This window comes from Lycium barbarum, chromosome 11 (assembly GCF_019175385.1).
Source record: "Lycium barbarum isolate Lr01 chromosome 11, ASM1917538v2, whole genome shotgun sequence".
NCBI classification, from domain to species: Eukaryota; Viridiplantae; Streptophyta; class Magnoliopsida; order Solanales; family Solanaceae; genus Lycium; species Lycium barbarum.
In genome coordinates this window covers 96,048,537-96,066,882 of record NC_083347.1, presented here as the reverse complement: position 1 = coordinate 96,066,882, position 18,346 = coordinate 96,048,537, and the positions used below count along the sequence as shown (strand labels likewise).

The following is an 18,346-nucleotide window of genomic DNA, read 5'->3' as shown; positions in this document are numbered from 1 at the left end:
AGGCGGACAAGCCCAAATGTCCAATTAAAGGCGGACAAGCCCAAATGTCCAATTAAAGGTGGACGGGCCTAAATGTCCTATTAAAGGCGGACGAGCCTAAATGTCCTATTAAAGGCGGACGGACCTAAATGCGGTGCTTTTGCGAACAATGATGATGTGCCTTTGCAGGGCATTTGAAAGTAATAATGTAATGCAGGTGCGGTTGCTTTTGCAGTGCGGGGTATTTGAAAACAGTAGTGCAGTGCGGGGCATTTAAAGCAATAGTGCATGCACATTGTATTTGAAAGCGTTTATGCAAGGCATTTGAAAGCAATAGGAAATGTTTGTGCATCGACACGTTTGAAAAAATCATTTGCAAGACTCAGGCATTAATTCGTTGCGAATCTCGTAAATTATTGATACTCGAGAGGCATAATTGTTATAAGCAAGATCAAACCGTTCGACGTGCAATCCTTGCAAGGATGCGAACATTATATATTTTGGCTTCTGCAACTTGGAAACATGGTGATAAACAATTTCAGCCGAATTTGGAACTGTGACATATAACGAAACAAAACGAGCGTCCTTTCTCCAAAGTCTTCCCTTTGCCTGATGACTTTGTTGGCCATACACTCTTTCATGTTTCTCGATATCGCCCTTAAAATTTTGTCCCAGTTTCCGGCATAGGAGGACATTGAGTTTTACGATGACGCCCTTAAAATCTGCCCCAGTTTCCGACATAGCGGAAGGTTGAGCTTTTACGATGACGCCCTTAAAATTTGCCCCAGTTTCTGGCATAGGGGAAGGTTGAGCTTTTACGAATGACGAAACCGAGCCTGACATAGGCTTATGCAGAACATCAAGAAGGCGGTGCTCAGCCCTTGCAACATATAAAGGCGGTGCTCAGCCTTTTGCGGAAATTACAAAGGGGCGGTGCATAGCCCATGCAACATATAAAAGGCGGTCAAGCCCAAAATGTCCTATTAAAGGCGGACGAGCCTAAAATGTCCTATTAAAGGCGGACGAGCCTAAAATGTCCTATTAAAGGCGGACGAGTCTAAATGTAGTGCTTGATTTATGTTTAATAAAATTAGTGCGGTGAGATGAGTTTGACGCAGTACGTAATTTGCAGCAGTAAATATTCATGATGTAGTGCCGAAGGTTTTGGGGACCTTCTACCCTACCAAAATTGCATCTAAAAGTTCCTGCACTCAAAGAAATTTGTAAGTTTTCAAATTTAATCAGTATTAAGTTGACTTTGCCCTTTGCTTTATCTGAATCTTGCAATTGCCGACTTGATACTGTGCGATATCCTTCAAGAATAGCTAAAATATGTCCCTGCGTTACTCAAACAAAACTTGTTAGTGTAAAATAAAATGGTTGTCTTGCATTGAACACTAAAGCTTTGGCATTGAATCTGCATTTCTCGTGGTGATGGCATTGCAACAATCTGGTGACGCTAATATATTGCTTGAATTTTCGATTCATGCTTTTGTCGAATAATGATAGTCCATTTGCAAAGCTGCCCCGGTGTTGCTTTGTGGGAAAAATGGAATTTTCACTATATTAAGACCGAACCCAACATGGGCGCCTACGTATCCCGCTACTAACAGGAATCAGGTCGAACGTAGTTCATACAAAGTTTTTAGCAAAATTACAAGAAGGAAAGCTTATCATTAAGCAAGTGGGTGAAGAATGCTAGTGACAGTAGATCCTTTCAATCGTCTTACTTAGTTCCGCGCTTCCTTTTCAAATGTCTCGGTGCCAATTTTGATGAATCACCGGTAACAATAATTGCATTTGCAACTGGAGGGCCCTCATTTTCGCATAATTTATTTTGTTGCACGCTTATCTTATCCTTTTCAATCATGTTCTGGATCTTATGCTTAAGTGCCGGGCAATTTTCTGTGTCATGACCTGGAATATAAGAGTGGTAAGCACAACTTTTGGACCAATCAAAATCTAGCGGTAGGCTTTTAGGGATCCATCCTTTCTTTGGCTTCAGGAGTCCCTTGGTTTTCATTCTCTCAAATATGCTGGTTAATGACTCTTTAAGAGGAGTAAAAGTGCGTAATTTTACGTGCTCTGACTGTCGTAAGCTAGACTGCGCTTGATCGGGTTGATATTGAAAGCCTCGTTGATGAAGAGATATATGATCACGCGAAACTTGATAGTTCTGTCGCGATTGCGGTTGATATGTAGACCTGATAGCTGAGTCGGTTTCTCTGTTTTTGCCTTGCAAGTTGTTGAATGTCTCGGCTTGAAAAGTTGCTTGTACCGATGAAGTGTCAACAATTCTTCCTGTTCGAACGCCCGCTTCTACTTGCTTTCCAACTTGAATTAGATCAGAAAAGTCACGTAACCGCGCACATAACAACTTTTCATAATATATGCCCTTTTGCATTTGGATGAAAGTTGAAATCAACTCATTCTCGGGCAATGAAGGGCGTATTTTTGAAGCTTCCAATCTCCATCGGATGGCGTATTCCTGAAAAGACTCATGTGGCATTCTTTCTATCTCAAGCATATCATAAAGATTTGGACTAACCCCGATGTTAAATTTGAAATGTTCTACGAAGTCGCGGGCCATGTCCTCCTATGTGTTCCATTTGCGAAAATCTTGTTCTGTGTACCAATCTAATGCTAACCCTGATAGGCTCTGAATGAACAATTTCATTCGTATGGCTTCATCTTGTCCAATTCCCATTAATCTGCTACAATAGTCCTTCAAGTGCGTAACAGGATTTCCTCTCCCATTGAAGGTGCTGAATTTTGGCACTTTGAATCCTGGCAGCAACTCAACATTTGGAAACATGCACAAGCTTTCATATCTTAAACTTTGGACATTTCTTGCCCGCATCTCTTCTTCGACAATTCTCCTTAAATTGTGAAGCTCTCTATCCGAGCCATCCCAATTGATTGCATTCGTTTCATTTCTCGATCTCTTGTATGGGCATACCGCTAGATGATTTTGCTGGTTTTCTGTGGAGGGTGCTGCAAGTGCAGGCTTTTGGATATTAGGCATCAACGTGACTTGTAAAGCTTCTGGTTTAATGGAGTATCTTGGCGGTGTATATGTAGGAGCTGGGCGAGGAGAAATAGTGAAGGAAATGTTTTGGGTTGAGCTGGAAGCTGAACTTGTGTTGAGAAAAAAATGCAACTTATAGTACTTTTCGTACAACTTTTGAAGATCTAAGTTCTAATTTTGGAATATTAAATTAGTCTAATCGAATGTAGTTCTAAAAATAAACAGTCTAATTGATTCTCGAATAGTGGAATGTGACTACTATTACGGGACAGAGGGAGTATTACTCTCGAATTATTTCCATTTTTGGATGCGCCATATATCATTATATCCAACTCTAACAAACTTTGGAGAATTCAAGCTAATTAAATCATTCAAATTTTGATGTGATGTTTTCTTTATTAGACTATCTATTCAACCATTGCATTTTCATTTACATAAGTTGAAATGAATTTTTTTGACTATATGCCCTGTCAAACCTCAAGACAATAGGTAGAGTGGCCTAATAGATTTATACACCTCTTTGGATGTCTTTCTATAGCCAAGGTGGGACACTACATAACTCGACAATCTACACATTTTCAATATTTGTTGCATATCTGAGTGATGAGCTGCAAATCCTAATAGAGAAGTTCCACTTCAGGAAATTTGATATGGATTAGACTAATGTATTGAAGATTTCAAATTGTTGAGTCATTGAGAGTTCCATATCGCTGCAACGTGCGAATAATTAAATCTGCAGAACCAGACAATGTAATCTAACATTTTCTTTTGACTATAGAATTGTAGATTGTCCTCAATTGGCTATTAATTGACTGATACTTCCTCATAGTTATTTCAGAAATGTAGCTTCTTTTACTTTGTTTATTTGAGTCTTTTGACAGATAAGTGAAGAGGTCATTTCTGCTCTATTAGTAAAGAAACAGTGTGTTTTGCTTGTTGCTGTAGTGTGACTTTGACTATATTTGATCTCCCATTTTCATGCTAAATGGATGTCTATATATAATTGGCAGGAATTAACCATCGATGATTTAGAGACAAACCACTTTGTCCTAGTCCATGGTGGTGGATTTGGAGCCTGGTGTTGGTATAAAACCATTGCACTTTTAGAGGAGGCTGGATTTAAGGTGACCGCAGTGGATTTAACTGGTTCAGGCGTTCATTCTTCTGACACGAATAGCATCATCAGCTTATCGCAATACGCAAAGCCACTCACTGATTTTCTTCAAAAGCTTGCTGATGGAGAGAAGGTCAGTTCTTCAGCCTTCTCTTTCTCTGATTCCAATTTGTTCTGTTGTCTTATCTTCCATTCTTATGGAAATTGTGATGGCGCTGAAGCCTAGAAAGAGTTCTGCTTCCAAATCCTAGAGATTGATAGTTAAAAGTGTGTATAAGAAGTTCATCATCTTCAATAAGCATCATTTTTCGCACTAAGTTTCCCTCAAGTTAATTTATCACAAACTGAGACACCTGAATATGAAAACTAACATTCTTCTTCATTGTCTATAGTGATTGAGATAATGTCCTGATCATTCTTGAGGGTATGGGTACTCTTCATGAGTGTATCTCCTCCTCCCCTCAAGAAAAGAAAACTACGAAAAGGAACAGAATGCTAGTTCTTACATTGGACTGCTGGCTTGTTTTATGCAGATTGACGAAGTCGCTTAGTAATATAATGGGGCTTGGAAGTTTTTTTCTCTCTTTCACAATTTAATGCAATTAGTGTCACTGCTTGAATCTAATTTCGTCATACTTGGACGTTATATGCTGAAATTTTCCAAATTTTGCAAAACCCAAATTTTCCAAAGGAAATTCCTCGAGTTTGAAACATGTGTCTTTAAATTTTGGAACCTTTATTCAACCATGTAGGTGATTTTGGTAGGACATGATTTCGGTGGTGCATGCGTATCATTTGCCATGGAGCTCTATCCCTCTAAAGTTTCAAAGGCTGTATTTGTTGCTGCAACAATGCTCACTAGTGGACAAAGTTCCCTTGATATCTTCTCAGAAAAGGTATATGTTCATAGGTTTATCAATTGCCTCATTTGATTCTTCCGAATTTTTCACTCATCTATCCATTCTATTCTTCCTTCTTATAAAGTTATATCATATATTCTCCCTTGATTCACGCACTGTGCATATGGTTAGAAGGTTACACTTAAGCTGCAATCATAGTTTTTAAGCGTGGAGTGCCTTGCTCAAATTTGATTGGTTTTATCTTCTGAGTATTTGGGGGCATGTATTTCTAGAATTTAAAAGCAAATTTTCTGAACTACTTTATAAGATACTGATTTCACTAATCCTTTGAAAGATAATTAGCAGTCAGCTGAGTGTTCGTACTCCAACTTATAAAGTGAATCTCATTTTCTTATGCATTACCTTGTTCTGGAATTTGATGTTAGCAGTATCAGTGGTTCACAAGTGAAGACATTGATGCCTCCATCCATACATGAAGAAATTTGAGTTTCTTTTTGGAAATACAGAATCTCTTGTGATGCATGCATTTTTATGCTTCGCATTTTTTTGTCCGATACGTATCTCAGGGTCCTTTTTGTTAATCCCTGTGAGGTTATACTCCTCTAGCAAAGGACTAAGCTTTAACCAACTACAGCTTGAGCAAAATTGTGAGTGATCTTTTTGTTCATCTCAATGCAAACAATATTTTTGACACGGAACGGAAGGAGGCAACTTACCAGGAAAATAAATTGCCCGTCTCTTCCATGGAGAGGAGAGAAAGAGAGTGGGTGACATTGAAGGGTCCATCGTCACCGACTCTTGCAATCCTTCTCGAATTGAAGGGATTGGGTTGAGGATGAGGTGACTCAACAAGTGCCTGAAGTTTCCTTGCTATTTTAATTTTAGAATGAAGTGGATTAGATTTTAGAGGATCTTTAACTCTTCATGTCCGGCTTATCCTGCATTCCATGAACAAAATAACACATGGTGGCATAATGTCATTCTACACAAGCTAACTATATATGCAGCTAAAAGGGGGGTGTGCTATTTTAGGGGGTGGATGGTTGCGTCATGGTCAAATAGAAGTTTATCTGTGGTTAATGAAAAGCCCATTATTATTTCAGATGAAGTCAAATGACCTTATGAGACGGTCTCAAATATTTATTTATGCAAATGGGAATGACAAACCACCAACAGCCATTGATCTGGACAAATCACTCCTGAAAGACTTATTATTCAACCATAGTCCTGCTAAGGTATGTTATACTGTATGAACTATTTTTTGTAGACAACAAATTTGCTATTACTTGCATAAATTACTCTTCTCTAGTAAATGGTGAAACAAGTCTCCTTGTATATATATTTGTTTGAACTTGATGTTATATATCCTCACTTTTATTCACGGATCTTAATTATTACTCCAAAAATACTACTGAAATTATCTCTCTCTTCGCTCAAGTATAATACTCTATTCAAACTTAAATTTCTAATCTCCATTGTCGGTCAAGCTAGGCTGTCATATATTTTGAGTTGGGAAAATGGGTGTGGAGATGAAGCCAGATCTATGAATTGGTAACATATTTCTATTGGGTAGATGCCAATGGCATTGAAATGGTGAATCTATGGGCACCAAACAGAGTGGTGCGCCATTGTACCTGAGTAGCTAATGTTCTCTGTAAACAATATAGACATCTGGGAGCAAATTATCTCTCATATACCAATGAACTTATATATCTCGATATGATTGCCAATATGCCAGTAGAAGATATTTTTCTTTTATCCATTAGCACCCTAACCTCAATGCTAACGCTACTAAGTTTTATCAGAAGGGAGGGGAAAGAGAAAATTCTCCGGGATTTAGCTGATAATATCATGCTTCTCATGTAGCCATTCCGTTAACTCTTAAAATCAATTCCGCTACACTTCCATGAGGTGTATCTTAGTTGAATTGACAAGTTTCAGATATTCAGAGCTTTCTTTACTAACTCAGAATTTTTCAGGACGTCGCATTAGCTTCTGTTTCAATGAGGCCAATTCCATTCTCCCCAGTCCTTGAGAAGCTTTCTCTGTCTGACTTCAAGTATGGTTCCATCAGACGGTTTTACATAGAAACAACGGAAGATAATGCTATACCAATAGCTTTACAACAGAGCATGATTAGCCAAAATCCACCAGAACGGGTTTTTCATCTCAAGGGTGCTGATCACTCACCTTTTTTCTCCAAGCCGCAAGCCCTACACCGAATTTTGGTAGAGATCTCAACTGTTCCATCAACATGAAGCTGTTACGCTTTCATAAAATTATACTGACATGTTCCAAGTAATTCAGGTGCTGCCTACACTTAAAATTGCATCAGCATGTAAAGTTGCCCGTCATGTATATGCACAATATATCTAGCTTATTTGTTCTGTTTAGATTATTTGTTGATGGGGAGAATTGTCTCGTTGACGCGAAGCCTTTAAATTTTTTAAGAAGAAGAAAAGAACAGAAATTAACCCTTTCTTGTTTTCACATTTGGACTTCTCATAAACTAGATATCCATGGCACCATATTTTACTTGATGCTGGCGCTTTTAACATGAGAAAAAACAATTGAGGTTGGTTTCTGAAGACCCTTTTAATCCTTTTGTATTGTTCACCTTTATATTGATGATTGTGAGGGTATTTACTTGCTTTATTTTGTTAACGAAGTTTTACTGTTGGTATAATGTATTTTCCACTTGGTTTTAACGTTCTTAACGGAACTATGGGCGTCAAATAAAGTATGAAGCTGCAAACTGCTGCTATGAACATGTCATGTTATATGTATCTTTGGCTTTTCACTTTATTTCAATTGCTTTCTTAACTCATCAACCTCATCAAGACATCCTACGAAATCAAATTGCTTCTTTTGAAAATTGTTTGCTTTCTACCATTTATCTGCATTTTATAGTTGAGAAATTGGCTTAAATGTACCATGCATAAAATCTTGGCAGGAATGACACAATTTGCTGTTATTGGCAAGGTCTAGTCCAATTTTACATTCATAGTCAAAAGCTTGACAAACTATAAAACACTCTTAGATGTAAACACTATTAGATGTAGGGGTGTTCACGGTTGGTTTGGATCGATTTTTGGTCAAAACCAAAACCAAACCAACTTAATCGGTTTTCTAAATATTAAAACTAAACCAAACCAAATATAATATACATTTATCGGTTTGGTTGTTATCGGTTTTGGTTCGGTTTGGTTTGGTTATTCAGTTATTTACCATACATAAATATATACTCTTTCTTTCTTTTTCTACTATTATTTCTTCAATTTAAACAAACAAATAAAGTGACAAATTTTTTATTAGGTAAATGTAACATCCTTATGTTAAAATATACTCTGTTAAAGTCAAATATATTTAACTATATAGTGTCTTATGATATATTCTATGTAAGTTAGATACTCAAAAAACTAAAAATTCTTGAAATTTTATCTTCCTACGACATAAGAAAGATTGGCTAATCCTTACGGAAGAAAAATATGTGATTAAGCTTCGTGAATTTCATGGTAATTTCGATCTAATTTAATATAGCATTTATATGTATAATTATAAAAAATATGTATATAATTTGTCAGTTCGGTTCGATTTTTTCTTCGGTTTTATTTTAATAAAATCAAAACCAACCCAAATATTATCGGTTTTTAAAAATTTGAAATCAAACCCAAAAAATGTCTGTTTATTCAATCGGTTTGGTATGGATTTCGGTTTGAATCGATTTTTCACCAAACCATGAACACCCCTACTTAGATGTTTAGCAAACGCACAAATAAAACATAAAGTACTTATGCTCTAAATTTGAGCTTTACAGACACTCTCCATTTTGTCTTTATTGACAATATTATTATTGGGTGGGCATGTTTTGGGAAAATATTTGCTATTGTAATACTCCCTCCGTCCTTAAATAATAGCTTGTTTGACCAAATTTTTAAAATCAACTTATTTTGAAAAGTGATTTTCAAAAAAGTATTTTTGGCGATTTTTTTTGTGTTTGACCAATTAATTTAAAAAAAAGCACTTTAAACAGCAATTAGTGTTTGACCAAGCTTTTAAAAAGTGTTTCAAAGAGCCTTTTTGCCCTAGCGGTTTTGAGGCCAAAAGCGTTTTTTTTTTTAATTTAGAAAGAGCACTTTTTTTTTTTGGATATTTGAGGTGTTTGGACATTTATTAAAACTTCTTTTAAGTAGAAGCAGAAGCAGTTTTTCAGCGGTTGGAAAAATAGAAGCAAAAAATTATTTTTTCCAAGATAAAAATATCCCACCATAAATACAGATTTATCAAGTATATTCCTCATTAATCCATTAATTCAAATTAATAATTCTCTGTTGAATTTTATTTTGAGGAATGATTTTGAATTTTATTTTGGTTATAGTTTTCTAGTTGATATTACATCAATATTTAATATATTTTTTCTAATTATCTACGTATTATATTAATTGAAAATTTTAATATGTACTTTTAAATTTTAATTCAATAAAAGTAAAAACTTTTCATATAGATATTCAAAATAGTTTCTCTCTGTAAAATATTCTTGATAGTAAATGTTCATTAATATTTGTCCTTTTTCGTAATTTGACATTCAAAAGCCTCCTTTTAAGAAGATTAGCCAAACACAATCTGCTTATTAAAAGCAGTGAAAAGCATTTTGCAAATGAATTAGCAAATACAAATTGCTTCTCAGCAAAAGTACTTTTTTGAAAAATACTTTTTAAAAAGGCACTTTTCAAATTAAGCAGTTTTTAGTCGCTAGGCCAAATTAACAGGCTCTAAGTGTATTTTTCTCAAAAGTGTTTTTGGGCAGAAGCTATTTTTTTAAGCTTCTCTACTCCTCAAAAGTACTTATTTTCTCTCAAAAACTTGACCAAACACCTCACTTTTTAAAATGAGCACTTCTAGGGAAAAATGAACTTGACCAAACAAGCTATAAGTGCATTCTTTCAGCTTTCCACATTCATTAAAAATATTAATTATTATACCTATTTTACCTAATTATGCTTATTTATTGATCATTATAATCATACTTAACTAATTATCTCTTGCCTCTTTAAAAGCAAGGACAGTAATGGAAAAGCAAGTAAATTATGCATCTATTTTCTAAATTGACACTTATTTTAGGACACAGAGAAAAAATGGACACTTACTTAGAGACGGAGCGACTAATTTGGAAACGTTGGAATTTTCAAGTAGAGAAGGTATCAAAATTTTCATGTTTTAGGATTTATACACACTGTCACACATACACATAAACTTAGAACATATTTGACCAAACTGCTTACTTTGATAATTACGTGACTAGCTCTTTAGAATGTTACAACAACAACATATCCAGTGTAATCCACAAATGGGATCTGGTAACCCTTTATGATAATAAAGCTTGAAATCTATTTTGAATTAAAGTTCTGCTATGTTTAGATTTCATTTTGGTTGAGTCTCGAAAAAAGTGTTTTTGATGTTGAGTTAAAAAAATGATATGCAAGTTTTTGAAAACTTGAAAAACTACTCCAGGATAGTTTTTGGGTTTTCAAAACCCATCTTCAAAAAATTTCTAATAGCTGACCACATTTGAAAACAAACAAGGTTTAAATATATATATATATATATATATATATATATATATATATATATATATATCGGGAATGCTCTTTATTTTTCTTTTATTTTTTGTACTAATTTAATGTCTTCAGTATTAAAGTGTTTTTGACCATTAGATCCAGTATTTGAATACAATGGTCCTGCTATTTTTCCCAAATCCTTTATGAAATTTCTAGCATAATTGACTATTCCTAATTTTTTTTTGTAATTCCTTAACATTGTCTAACTTATCTGGCATTTCTAAAGCTTTTTTAGCTATATGAGGTTGTAACTTTATCTTACCTTCTCCTAGTACTACTACTAAAAAATTTATATAATTTTTACATAATTCCATTTTTTTCTTACTAATTATTATTCCATTTTCTACAAATAGTCTAAATACTGTTTGTAGGTGTCCTAAATGTTCTTTAATATCTTTACAAAACACTAGTATATCATCTACATATACTAATACAAACCTTTTGTATTCTCCAAATATACTATCCATTTTTCTTTGGAAAATTGGCGGAGCTGTCTTTAATCCAAATGACATTACTAACCATTCGAAATGTCCTTCAGGACAGGTGAATGCAGTCCACTCTATACTTTCTTCATGCATTCGTACCTGCCAATATCCTGATTTACAATCAAATTTGCTAAATATTTTCTTTCCTTGGATTCTATTTATTAATTATGATTTGTTTGGTAACTTATATCCATCTGTTCTAGTATTATCATTAAGTCTTTTATAGTTTATTACCATTCTCGCTTTTCCTCTTACTATTTCGCTATGATTTCTTACCATAAATGTTGCAGATCTATGTTTAGAAGTAGATCTCCGTATTACTCCTAAGTCCAATAGTTCTTTTATTTGTACTTTAAAATCATCTACATCTTGATTTGTTGCTTCAATCGAAGCTGTTTTAATTATATAGTCTGGATTTATTATATCTAATTTACATACAATCTTATTATTTTTCCAATGTTTTAATGGTTTTTCTCCTATAATTTCTATTTCATCTAGTATTTTTATTATATTATCTAGGTCTTTTTGATTTTTTATTATTCCTATTCTTTCAATTCCTGTTTTAAAATTATATAACTCTTTCTCTATGTCTATTAAAGTATAATTTTTTTCTAACGAATCCTCTGCTCCTAGAATTTCTTCTTCTTCTTCTAGAGTTAAATTTTTTATTTCTGGCTTATCTTTACAACATGTATTATTTTCTTGACACTCTTTACAACAACTATCTTTTTTCTTTTGCAGGTTGCGTTGATATGGTGTAGGGATCTTCTTATGACGGATTTTAGTTTCAGTCTTAAGAACTTGTACCGGTGTATGAGTAATATTTTTTAAGAAAATTACTCCATCTCTTGTAATCATACAGCTGCCATTATTATGTAACATAAAGTCTAATCCTATGAAAAAATCTACATTTATATTAAGGTCTCTTACCCATATCTTATCCATTTTAGAGCTTGGTTTGTAAAATTCTGAACATGTATTTATAAAGCTAATATAGGCCTTATGAACATAATGTCTATATATGTTATGTGTTCCATCCATTTGCATGGCTGCAACTGGTTTTTCTACAATTTTTATTAAATTAGGTGAAACTATTCTTTTATTTATTATGCACTTTTTGCATCCTGAATCTACTAATGCTAATGTTTCTATCTCATAATCATCTATTTTAATCCTGACAAGTATTTTTATTGTATCCTAATTTTTTTATCTTCGTTACATACTAATGCTTCATGATCTTCTATACTCATTAATTCTGCTTGAGAATCTTCTGGTATTATTCTTAATGGTTTCATTATTGGTTGTATATTTGATAATCTTATTTCTTCGTCTTCACTATCTTATTTTTTATTTGTCTTACAGCCGCTGGGTCTATTAAACTTATTGTAGTAACTTTAGTTCCTATGGCTATAATTGTTCTTCTCTATAATGTCTATATAATTGTGTTGTACTTGAGAACTGTCCTATATTATATAAGGTTTATAAAATGGAATGGATCCTTTTTTAAAAACAAATATTTATCTCCAAGTCTTAGAAAGAAAAAAAAAAGGAATAAATTCACTATTCTATTACAATACTTTGAATGACATGTCATATATTAGGGAAAACATCACTGAATACCCCTAAAATATAAAATATTTACCCGCTCACGCTTTACCCAAATTATTTTCGCTTTTACCGCCACCGGTTGGAAGTATTTACCCAACATACCCCTCGGCCAAACCTCTTTGTCACGTCCCGAACCATGGCCTGGGCATAACACAGCACTCGATGCCTGTCTGCATGTGACCGAGCGAACCAACTGGCTGGCTGGATCAACATGTGTTATACTGATATCTAAGTATGATAAACACAAGCTAATCGAGTGAGAATAACTGACTGAAATATATCTGTGCGGAAGTAATACTAAAAGTCTGCAATACTGAATAAGTAGTAGACAAAATGGCTAACTCAATAATCCAACAAAATATTGAAATATCTTACTGACTGTAATCTATGAAGCCTCTACTAAGTAAGGAAATACTGGCTGACTACCGGGAAAAGGCCCCCGGCATACCTTAATACTGAAATATTGTCTGCTAACTAACTGAATATAAAGATAAGGATAGGGCCTCAGAGGACTGAGGCTCACTATTGACTAGCTGAATCTGAAAGTGTTATGACCCGTGTTTTCACACGTTTGGAAAAACTTGGAAATATTGGATTTTTTTTTGAGACATAAGGTCAAATTTGATATTTTGTTGAACATAGGAGTTGTGCATGAAAGAATAGAATCATGAAAGCGTGGGACAAGGCTAAGGGTAATTTTGGAATTTTGGAAATTAGTTTCGGGAATTACAAAATACGATCCACACCTTGTTGGGCTTGAAAAATGTGAAGCAAAAATGAAGCCCAATTCCTAAGGGTGGCCGGCCATGCTAGGCCTTGGCCCAAGCCCATTTTTAGTTGGTCATGTGCTTGGTCATGTGACCAAGCACTTCAACTACATATATACAATTGAAGCCTTAGGATAAGCATAACAAAAAAAAAACAAGAACAAGAAAGAAGAGCAAGGTGCTCTCGGGTTTGCCCTTCAAATTTAGCCCTCAAAAATATTGCTTCAAAAATTCAATTCTTGTTGATTTCCCACTAAGTCAAGGTTCCTTTGCATCTTGGTGTAGTTGGTTTGGAGTGGGGAGCAATAGAATCTCCAAGTTGAACATAAGTTCAAGTGAAGAAAGCTTAAAGGAAAGGTAAGAATTTCTACCTTTTTATTGTGTTGTTGAGCTTTGTTTGTGTTGTAGTATGTGGAAATGTGTTGATTGTATGAAGAAATAGAAGTTTGCAAAGTGGGTGTGTGTGTGAGTGTGTGGCCGTGGGTATGTACTACTTATATAGCCTCTATGTGTTGAATTTGTGTTATAATCTAGTCATGATTGTAATGAAATGCATATGGGAATTGAAAGTTGGATGAAATTAGTTGATGTTGCAAAAGGAGCATATGGCCGTGTGGTGTAATGGTCTTGGGATAAATATGAATCAAGTTGTGTAATGTGTTGGAGTGTTGGTATTGTGATGTTTGTAATGTGAATGAAGCTAGAATGATATAAGTTTGTGTTGAATTGGAATGTGAACACTTATGTCGTTTTAGTATGATTTTCCGATATTAAGAAAATGAAGTGTTTGGTTGTGAATTACAATGATCATTGATGAATTTGGAAGTTGGAAACTTGTTATGAAATTGTATGCCAAAGATTTGATGTTTTGCATAAGTTATGATTTTGGCGGAAGATTGTATATCATGTATATCGAGTGTATATCTTAAGGAAAACGATATGAAATGTTTCTAGAACTATATGGTGATGATCATGATGGTTGTTGAATATGAAATTATTGATCTTAGTTGAAAGTTGGGTTGAATTGAAGATTATGTCAACTTGTGAGAAAAATGACTAGTTGAAGGATATTTGTGTTTTTAATGTTCATTGTTGATATTGTTGTTGTCGTTTGGGTTGTTGTTGATGATTTATAGCCGAGTTGAATTCTCGGGGTGTCATATGTATAGGGGAAGTGCTGCCGAAATTTCGGTAGCCAAATATGCTTAAAGTTGAAATAATGGCATTAATAATTCACAATTGGTAAACTTGACCAATTGCAGTTTTTCGACGAAACGGGAAGTGAGTTTGGAAAGGCTTAAGGAGCGCGAAAGGTATGTAAAGCAAACCCAATTCTTCCCTTGGCATGCCCTTAGTGTATTAGGGTCGGATCCGGGCCTCGAAGGACCTCTTGGCCCTCGGAATCCGCAAGACAAAATTTCAGTTTTTCCTTCAGTAGAATTGAACCTCTTTGCTACGCTTTTTCTGAAATTATGCAAACTTGCTCTAAATTATTCAGAAAGTCATAGAATGTCTGTATAACCTCTTTAGGTGACACTATATGCTTAGAGGGCACAATTTGAGCCCGCCGCCTTATTTGTCCCGAGGCGGGCCCACTATTTACGGTTTTGCCCCTAATACGCTAAAGCTTCCTTTTTAAGCGATTTTTGAAAGAAATGTTTTAATTACCCTACTAATCGCTTAACGAATATTATTTTAAATATTCTATTAAATCTTATAAATTATTTTGACACTCGGAATGACTTCGGGAAAGTTAGACTTCTGTAATTTATTATGATATCTGGAATACATTTATTATGATTCCGTCCGACTCCATTTGATTTGTTTGTCTTTGCTACGCCTCATCGAGTCTTTGAAAATACTTATGATATTTTTAAATTGCATTAGTCTCTCACTACTCCATTCGTGGATGTCCCAATGTTTCCCACACTGAGCCCGGGCCAGGATATGTTGTCAAGCGTAATTCTCTGCATTGTTCGCCGCGTCCCGATGTGAGGGGGCAGGTATACGCGTACATGGGTCTGTGGAGTATGATGTGCCATGTCCGCCTATTCTGATCTGATCTGTTATGGCCATTTTGATATGACATTATATGATACGGGGCCACGCCCCTTTTTCGGATTTCTCTGTATAGTGGCACCAGCGTCGGGAGGGTGGCCACATTCTGTCTGCCGAGTCCTGTGGCAGGGACCGGATATGATATGATATGACATATGTTTCTGTACGCATTCTGTCTGTTTTGGAAATATGCATTTGACACTCTGGATTCTGTACTCATTTTCTGTAACCATTATGAGTTGACTTCTGTGATTCCGCTTTGCATATTCAGTACATATTTCGTACTGACCCCCTTTCTTCGGGGGCTGCGTTTTCATGCCGCGCAGGTACAGACGACAGGTTTGCTGATCCGCACGTTTAGGATCCCATTTCTGCTATTTTGGGGCGCTCTCTTCTACAGAGCCCATCTTTTGGTACAGTCTGTCACTGCTATCTGGATATGTACTTTGTTCAGGGTATGACGGGGCCCTGTCCCGTCTTATGATTATGATATGTTCTGTAGAGGTCTGTGGATACATCTGTGTGGGTTCTGTACATATGTTTGGGATACTTTGTTCTATGATGGCCTTATCGGCCTATGTGTGCCAAGTCTGCTTTTTCTGATAAATTCTGTAGCATCCACTAATATTATTATATTATTATTCTGATAATATGCTAATTTGGGTATCGGGCACGTATAGGTGCCCAGCTAGGGCACTAGTCGCGGCCCACGGGGTTGGGTCGTGACAGAAAGCCTCCTAGCGAGCTGCGTCTGCACCCTGTATATCGGTATATGCATCTTGAGATGCAGGCCCTGAGCAAATGGGACGTCAGTACACTGGAATTGTACTAGTATGTAAAGCAACTAAATGAAATAATAAGCTGAACTGAAACGGTGCTGAATGCTGATAACTGGACTGAAACGAAGAAGTAAAGATATGGATACTCCCTGTCCTGAATAATGAATAACTTGTTTGTTGTCTGTGACCTTAGGTCCAATAATAATAATATGCATGCAAAATCTGTGGCATGATGCCTAAGTATACGTATACATAATCTGTGACCTTAGGTCCATATCTGTGGGCCTGATGCCCTAATACAGGTATTCAATAATAAGTACTGAGACTAGGATATAACTGATAACATGATACTGATTACTGATTATGAAGATAAAACTAGTAACTGTTCATAATAATTCTAAGTATTTATACTGAGACTCATGAGGTACAATTCACAAGTCTATATTGATTACATACTGAGTTCATGATATTCAAATTAATTACCATGAACGAATTCTGACACTATAAGCCTAGAAGATAACAGTTCTACAACTATTCAAGAAACTAGGGCTAAATTGTATTCTGAGTCAATTTACTGATAAGTATGAAGAATGAGGCGTAGGGAGAATCATGAACATTCCCTAACGTAGATAGTTAGTCTCACATACCTTGTTTGCTTCCCAATCCTCAATCTAAAAGTCTGAATTCTGAGAAGAACCCAAAAGCCTGTTTCTCAAACCTTATCTGTGGGTTTTCATGAAAACCCTAGGTTAAGAACAATGAATTCTATCTTAGATTCTCTAAATACATGATAGAATTTGATTGGAATGGGTAGAACTTTCTTACCTTGATGCTTGGAGAAGTTGAGAGGAGGAAACTTTCGTGTTAGGGCTTGAGAGGAATGAGACTTATGAAATAAAACTGAAATTCTCGTCTTTTAATTGTCTCAGTTGCAGCACTGTTACAGACCGTGTTACGGTTTGTAACACATGTTACGGTCCGTAACACTGGACCGTAACGTGCGTCAAAATTCCAGTGAGCTTCTAAGTTTTGAGGTTGGGTTACGAACACCCATTACGGGCCGTAACACATATTACGGTCCATAACGATGAACCGTCCTTTGGTCCAAGTTACGAGACGGTGATTTTTCAAACCACACCCGTTACGGTATGAACGACGGTCCGTAACACATGTTACAGTCCGTTCCTTGTAGCGTAATGCTGGGTTTTCTGAATTGATACATACTTTCGATTCCAACACTCTCCTTCTTGGGTTTCTAACCTCCTGAGTCATGAATATGGTTTAGTATGGATTCTACGAGGTGTTACACCCTTCCTCCGAGATACCATCAGAGTATATTTATATATCACAATGGTATCATGGAGGACTAATAGAAGGACAGAAACAGTCCTCTATGATACCATCTCAGTATATTTATATACCATGATGGTACCATGATCCTGAGGAGTGTCTCATTGAAGGATTGAAGCAGTCCTTCATGATACTATCACGGTATATGTATATAAGACCAGGTATCATAGAGGTTTTTTCGAGAAAAGTGTGTCATTTTTAATAAATGAACATGATCATTCATAATATCGTCTCGGTATATTTATATACCATGATGGTATCATGGAGAACTAAGAGAAGGACTGAAGCATCTTCCATGATACCATATATTTATATACTATGTTGTTATCATAACTGGGGTGTGCGGGGATTGAAGCATCTTCCATAATACCATCTCAGTATATTTATATACCATGTTGTTATCATAATTGGGGGGTGCCGGGGGGTGGGGGGGTGGGGGTGGGGGTGGGGAATCTCAGGTAAATATTTTTGATTTTTTTCTAGGGGTACGAAAGTAATGGGGTTATGGACGGATAATTTGGTTTGAGGGGGGCATGCGTGATCTTTTCACCATATATTATTACAAATGAACTCACATTCTTATAAGTGAAATCTTTTATGTTCATTTCAGTTATCAGCAACATGACACAAGAGACACACAAGACCTGTCGCTTCAGCAGCCTGCTTCTAGTTTCGGATGCCTTTAGCACAAGCATCTAAT

General features: G+C 35.7%; 1 protein-coding gene across 1 annotated transcript; it reads left to right on the top strand.

The window, feature by feature from the left end:
- Nucleotides 1-742: 742 nt before the first annotated feature.
- LOC132620000 (putative methylesterase 11, chloroplastic) lies at nt 743-7,471 on the top strand. The gene is made up of 7 exons (XM_060334742.1): nt 743-785; nt 2,986-3,056; nt 3,889-3,948; nt 4,018-4,254; nt 4,874-5,017; nt 6,085-6,216; nt 6,961-7,471. The coding sequence occupies exons 1-7, from the start codon at nt 743-745 to the stop codon at nt 7,237-7,239; spliced, it is 966 nt and encodes a 321-aa protein (XP_060190725.1). The 3' UTR covers nt 7,240-7,471.
- The last annotated feature ends 10,875 nt before the right edge of the window (nt 7,472-18,346 follow it).

What these genes read in the sequence shown, in the direction of transcription:
- LOC132620000 (XM_060334742.1), top strand. Translation starts at nt 743, where the DNA reads ATGACGCCCTTAAAATTTGCCCCAGTTTCTGGCATAGGGGAAG. An exon ending in AGTTTCTGGCATAGGGGAAG is followed by an intron (nt 786 to 2,985) that starts GTTGAGCTTTTA and finishes CTGCAAGTGCAG; the next exon opens with GCTTTTGGATATTAGGCATC. An exon ending in TTGATATCTTCTCAGAAAAG is followed by an intron (nt 5,018 to 6,084) that starts GTATATGTTCAT and finishes TTATTATTTCAG; the next exon opens with ATGAAGTCAAATGACCTTAT.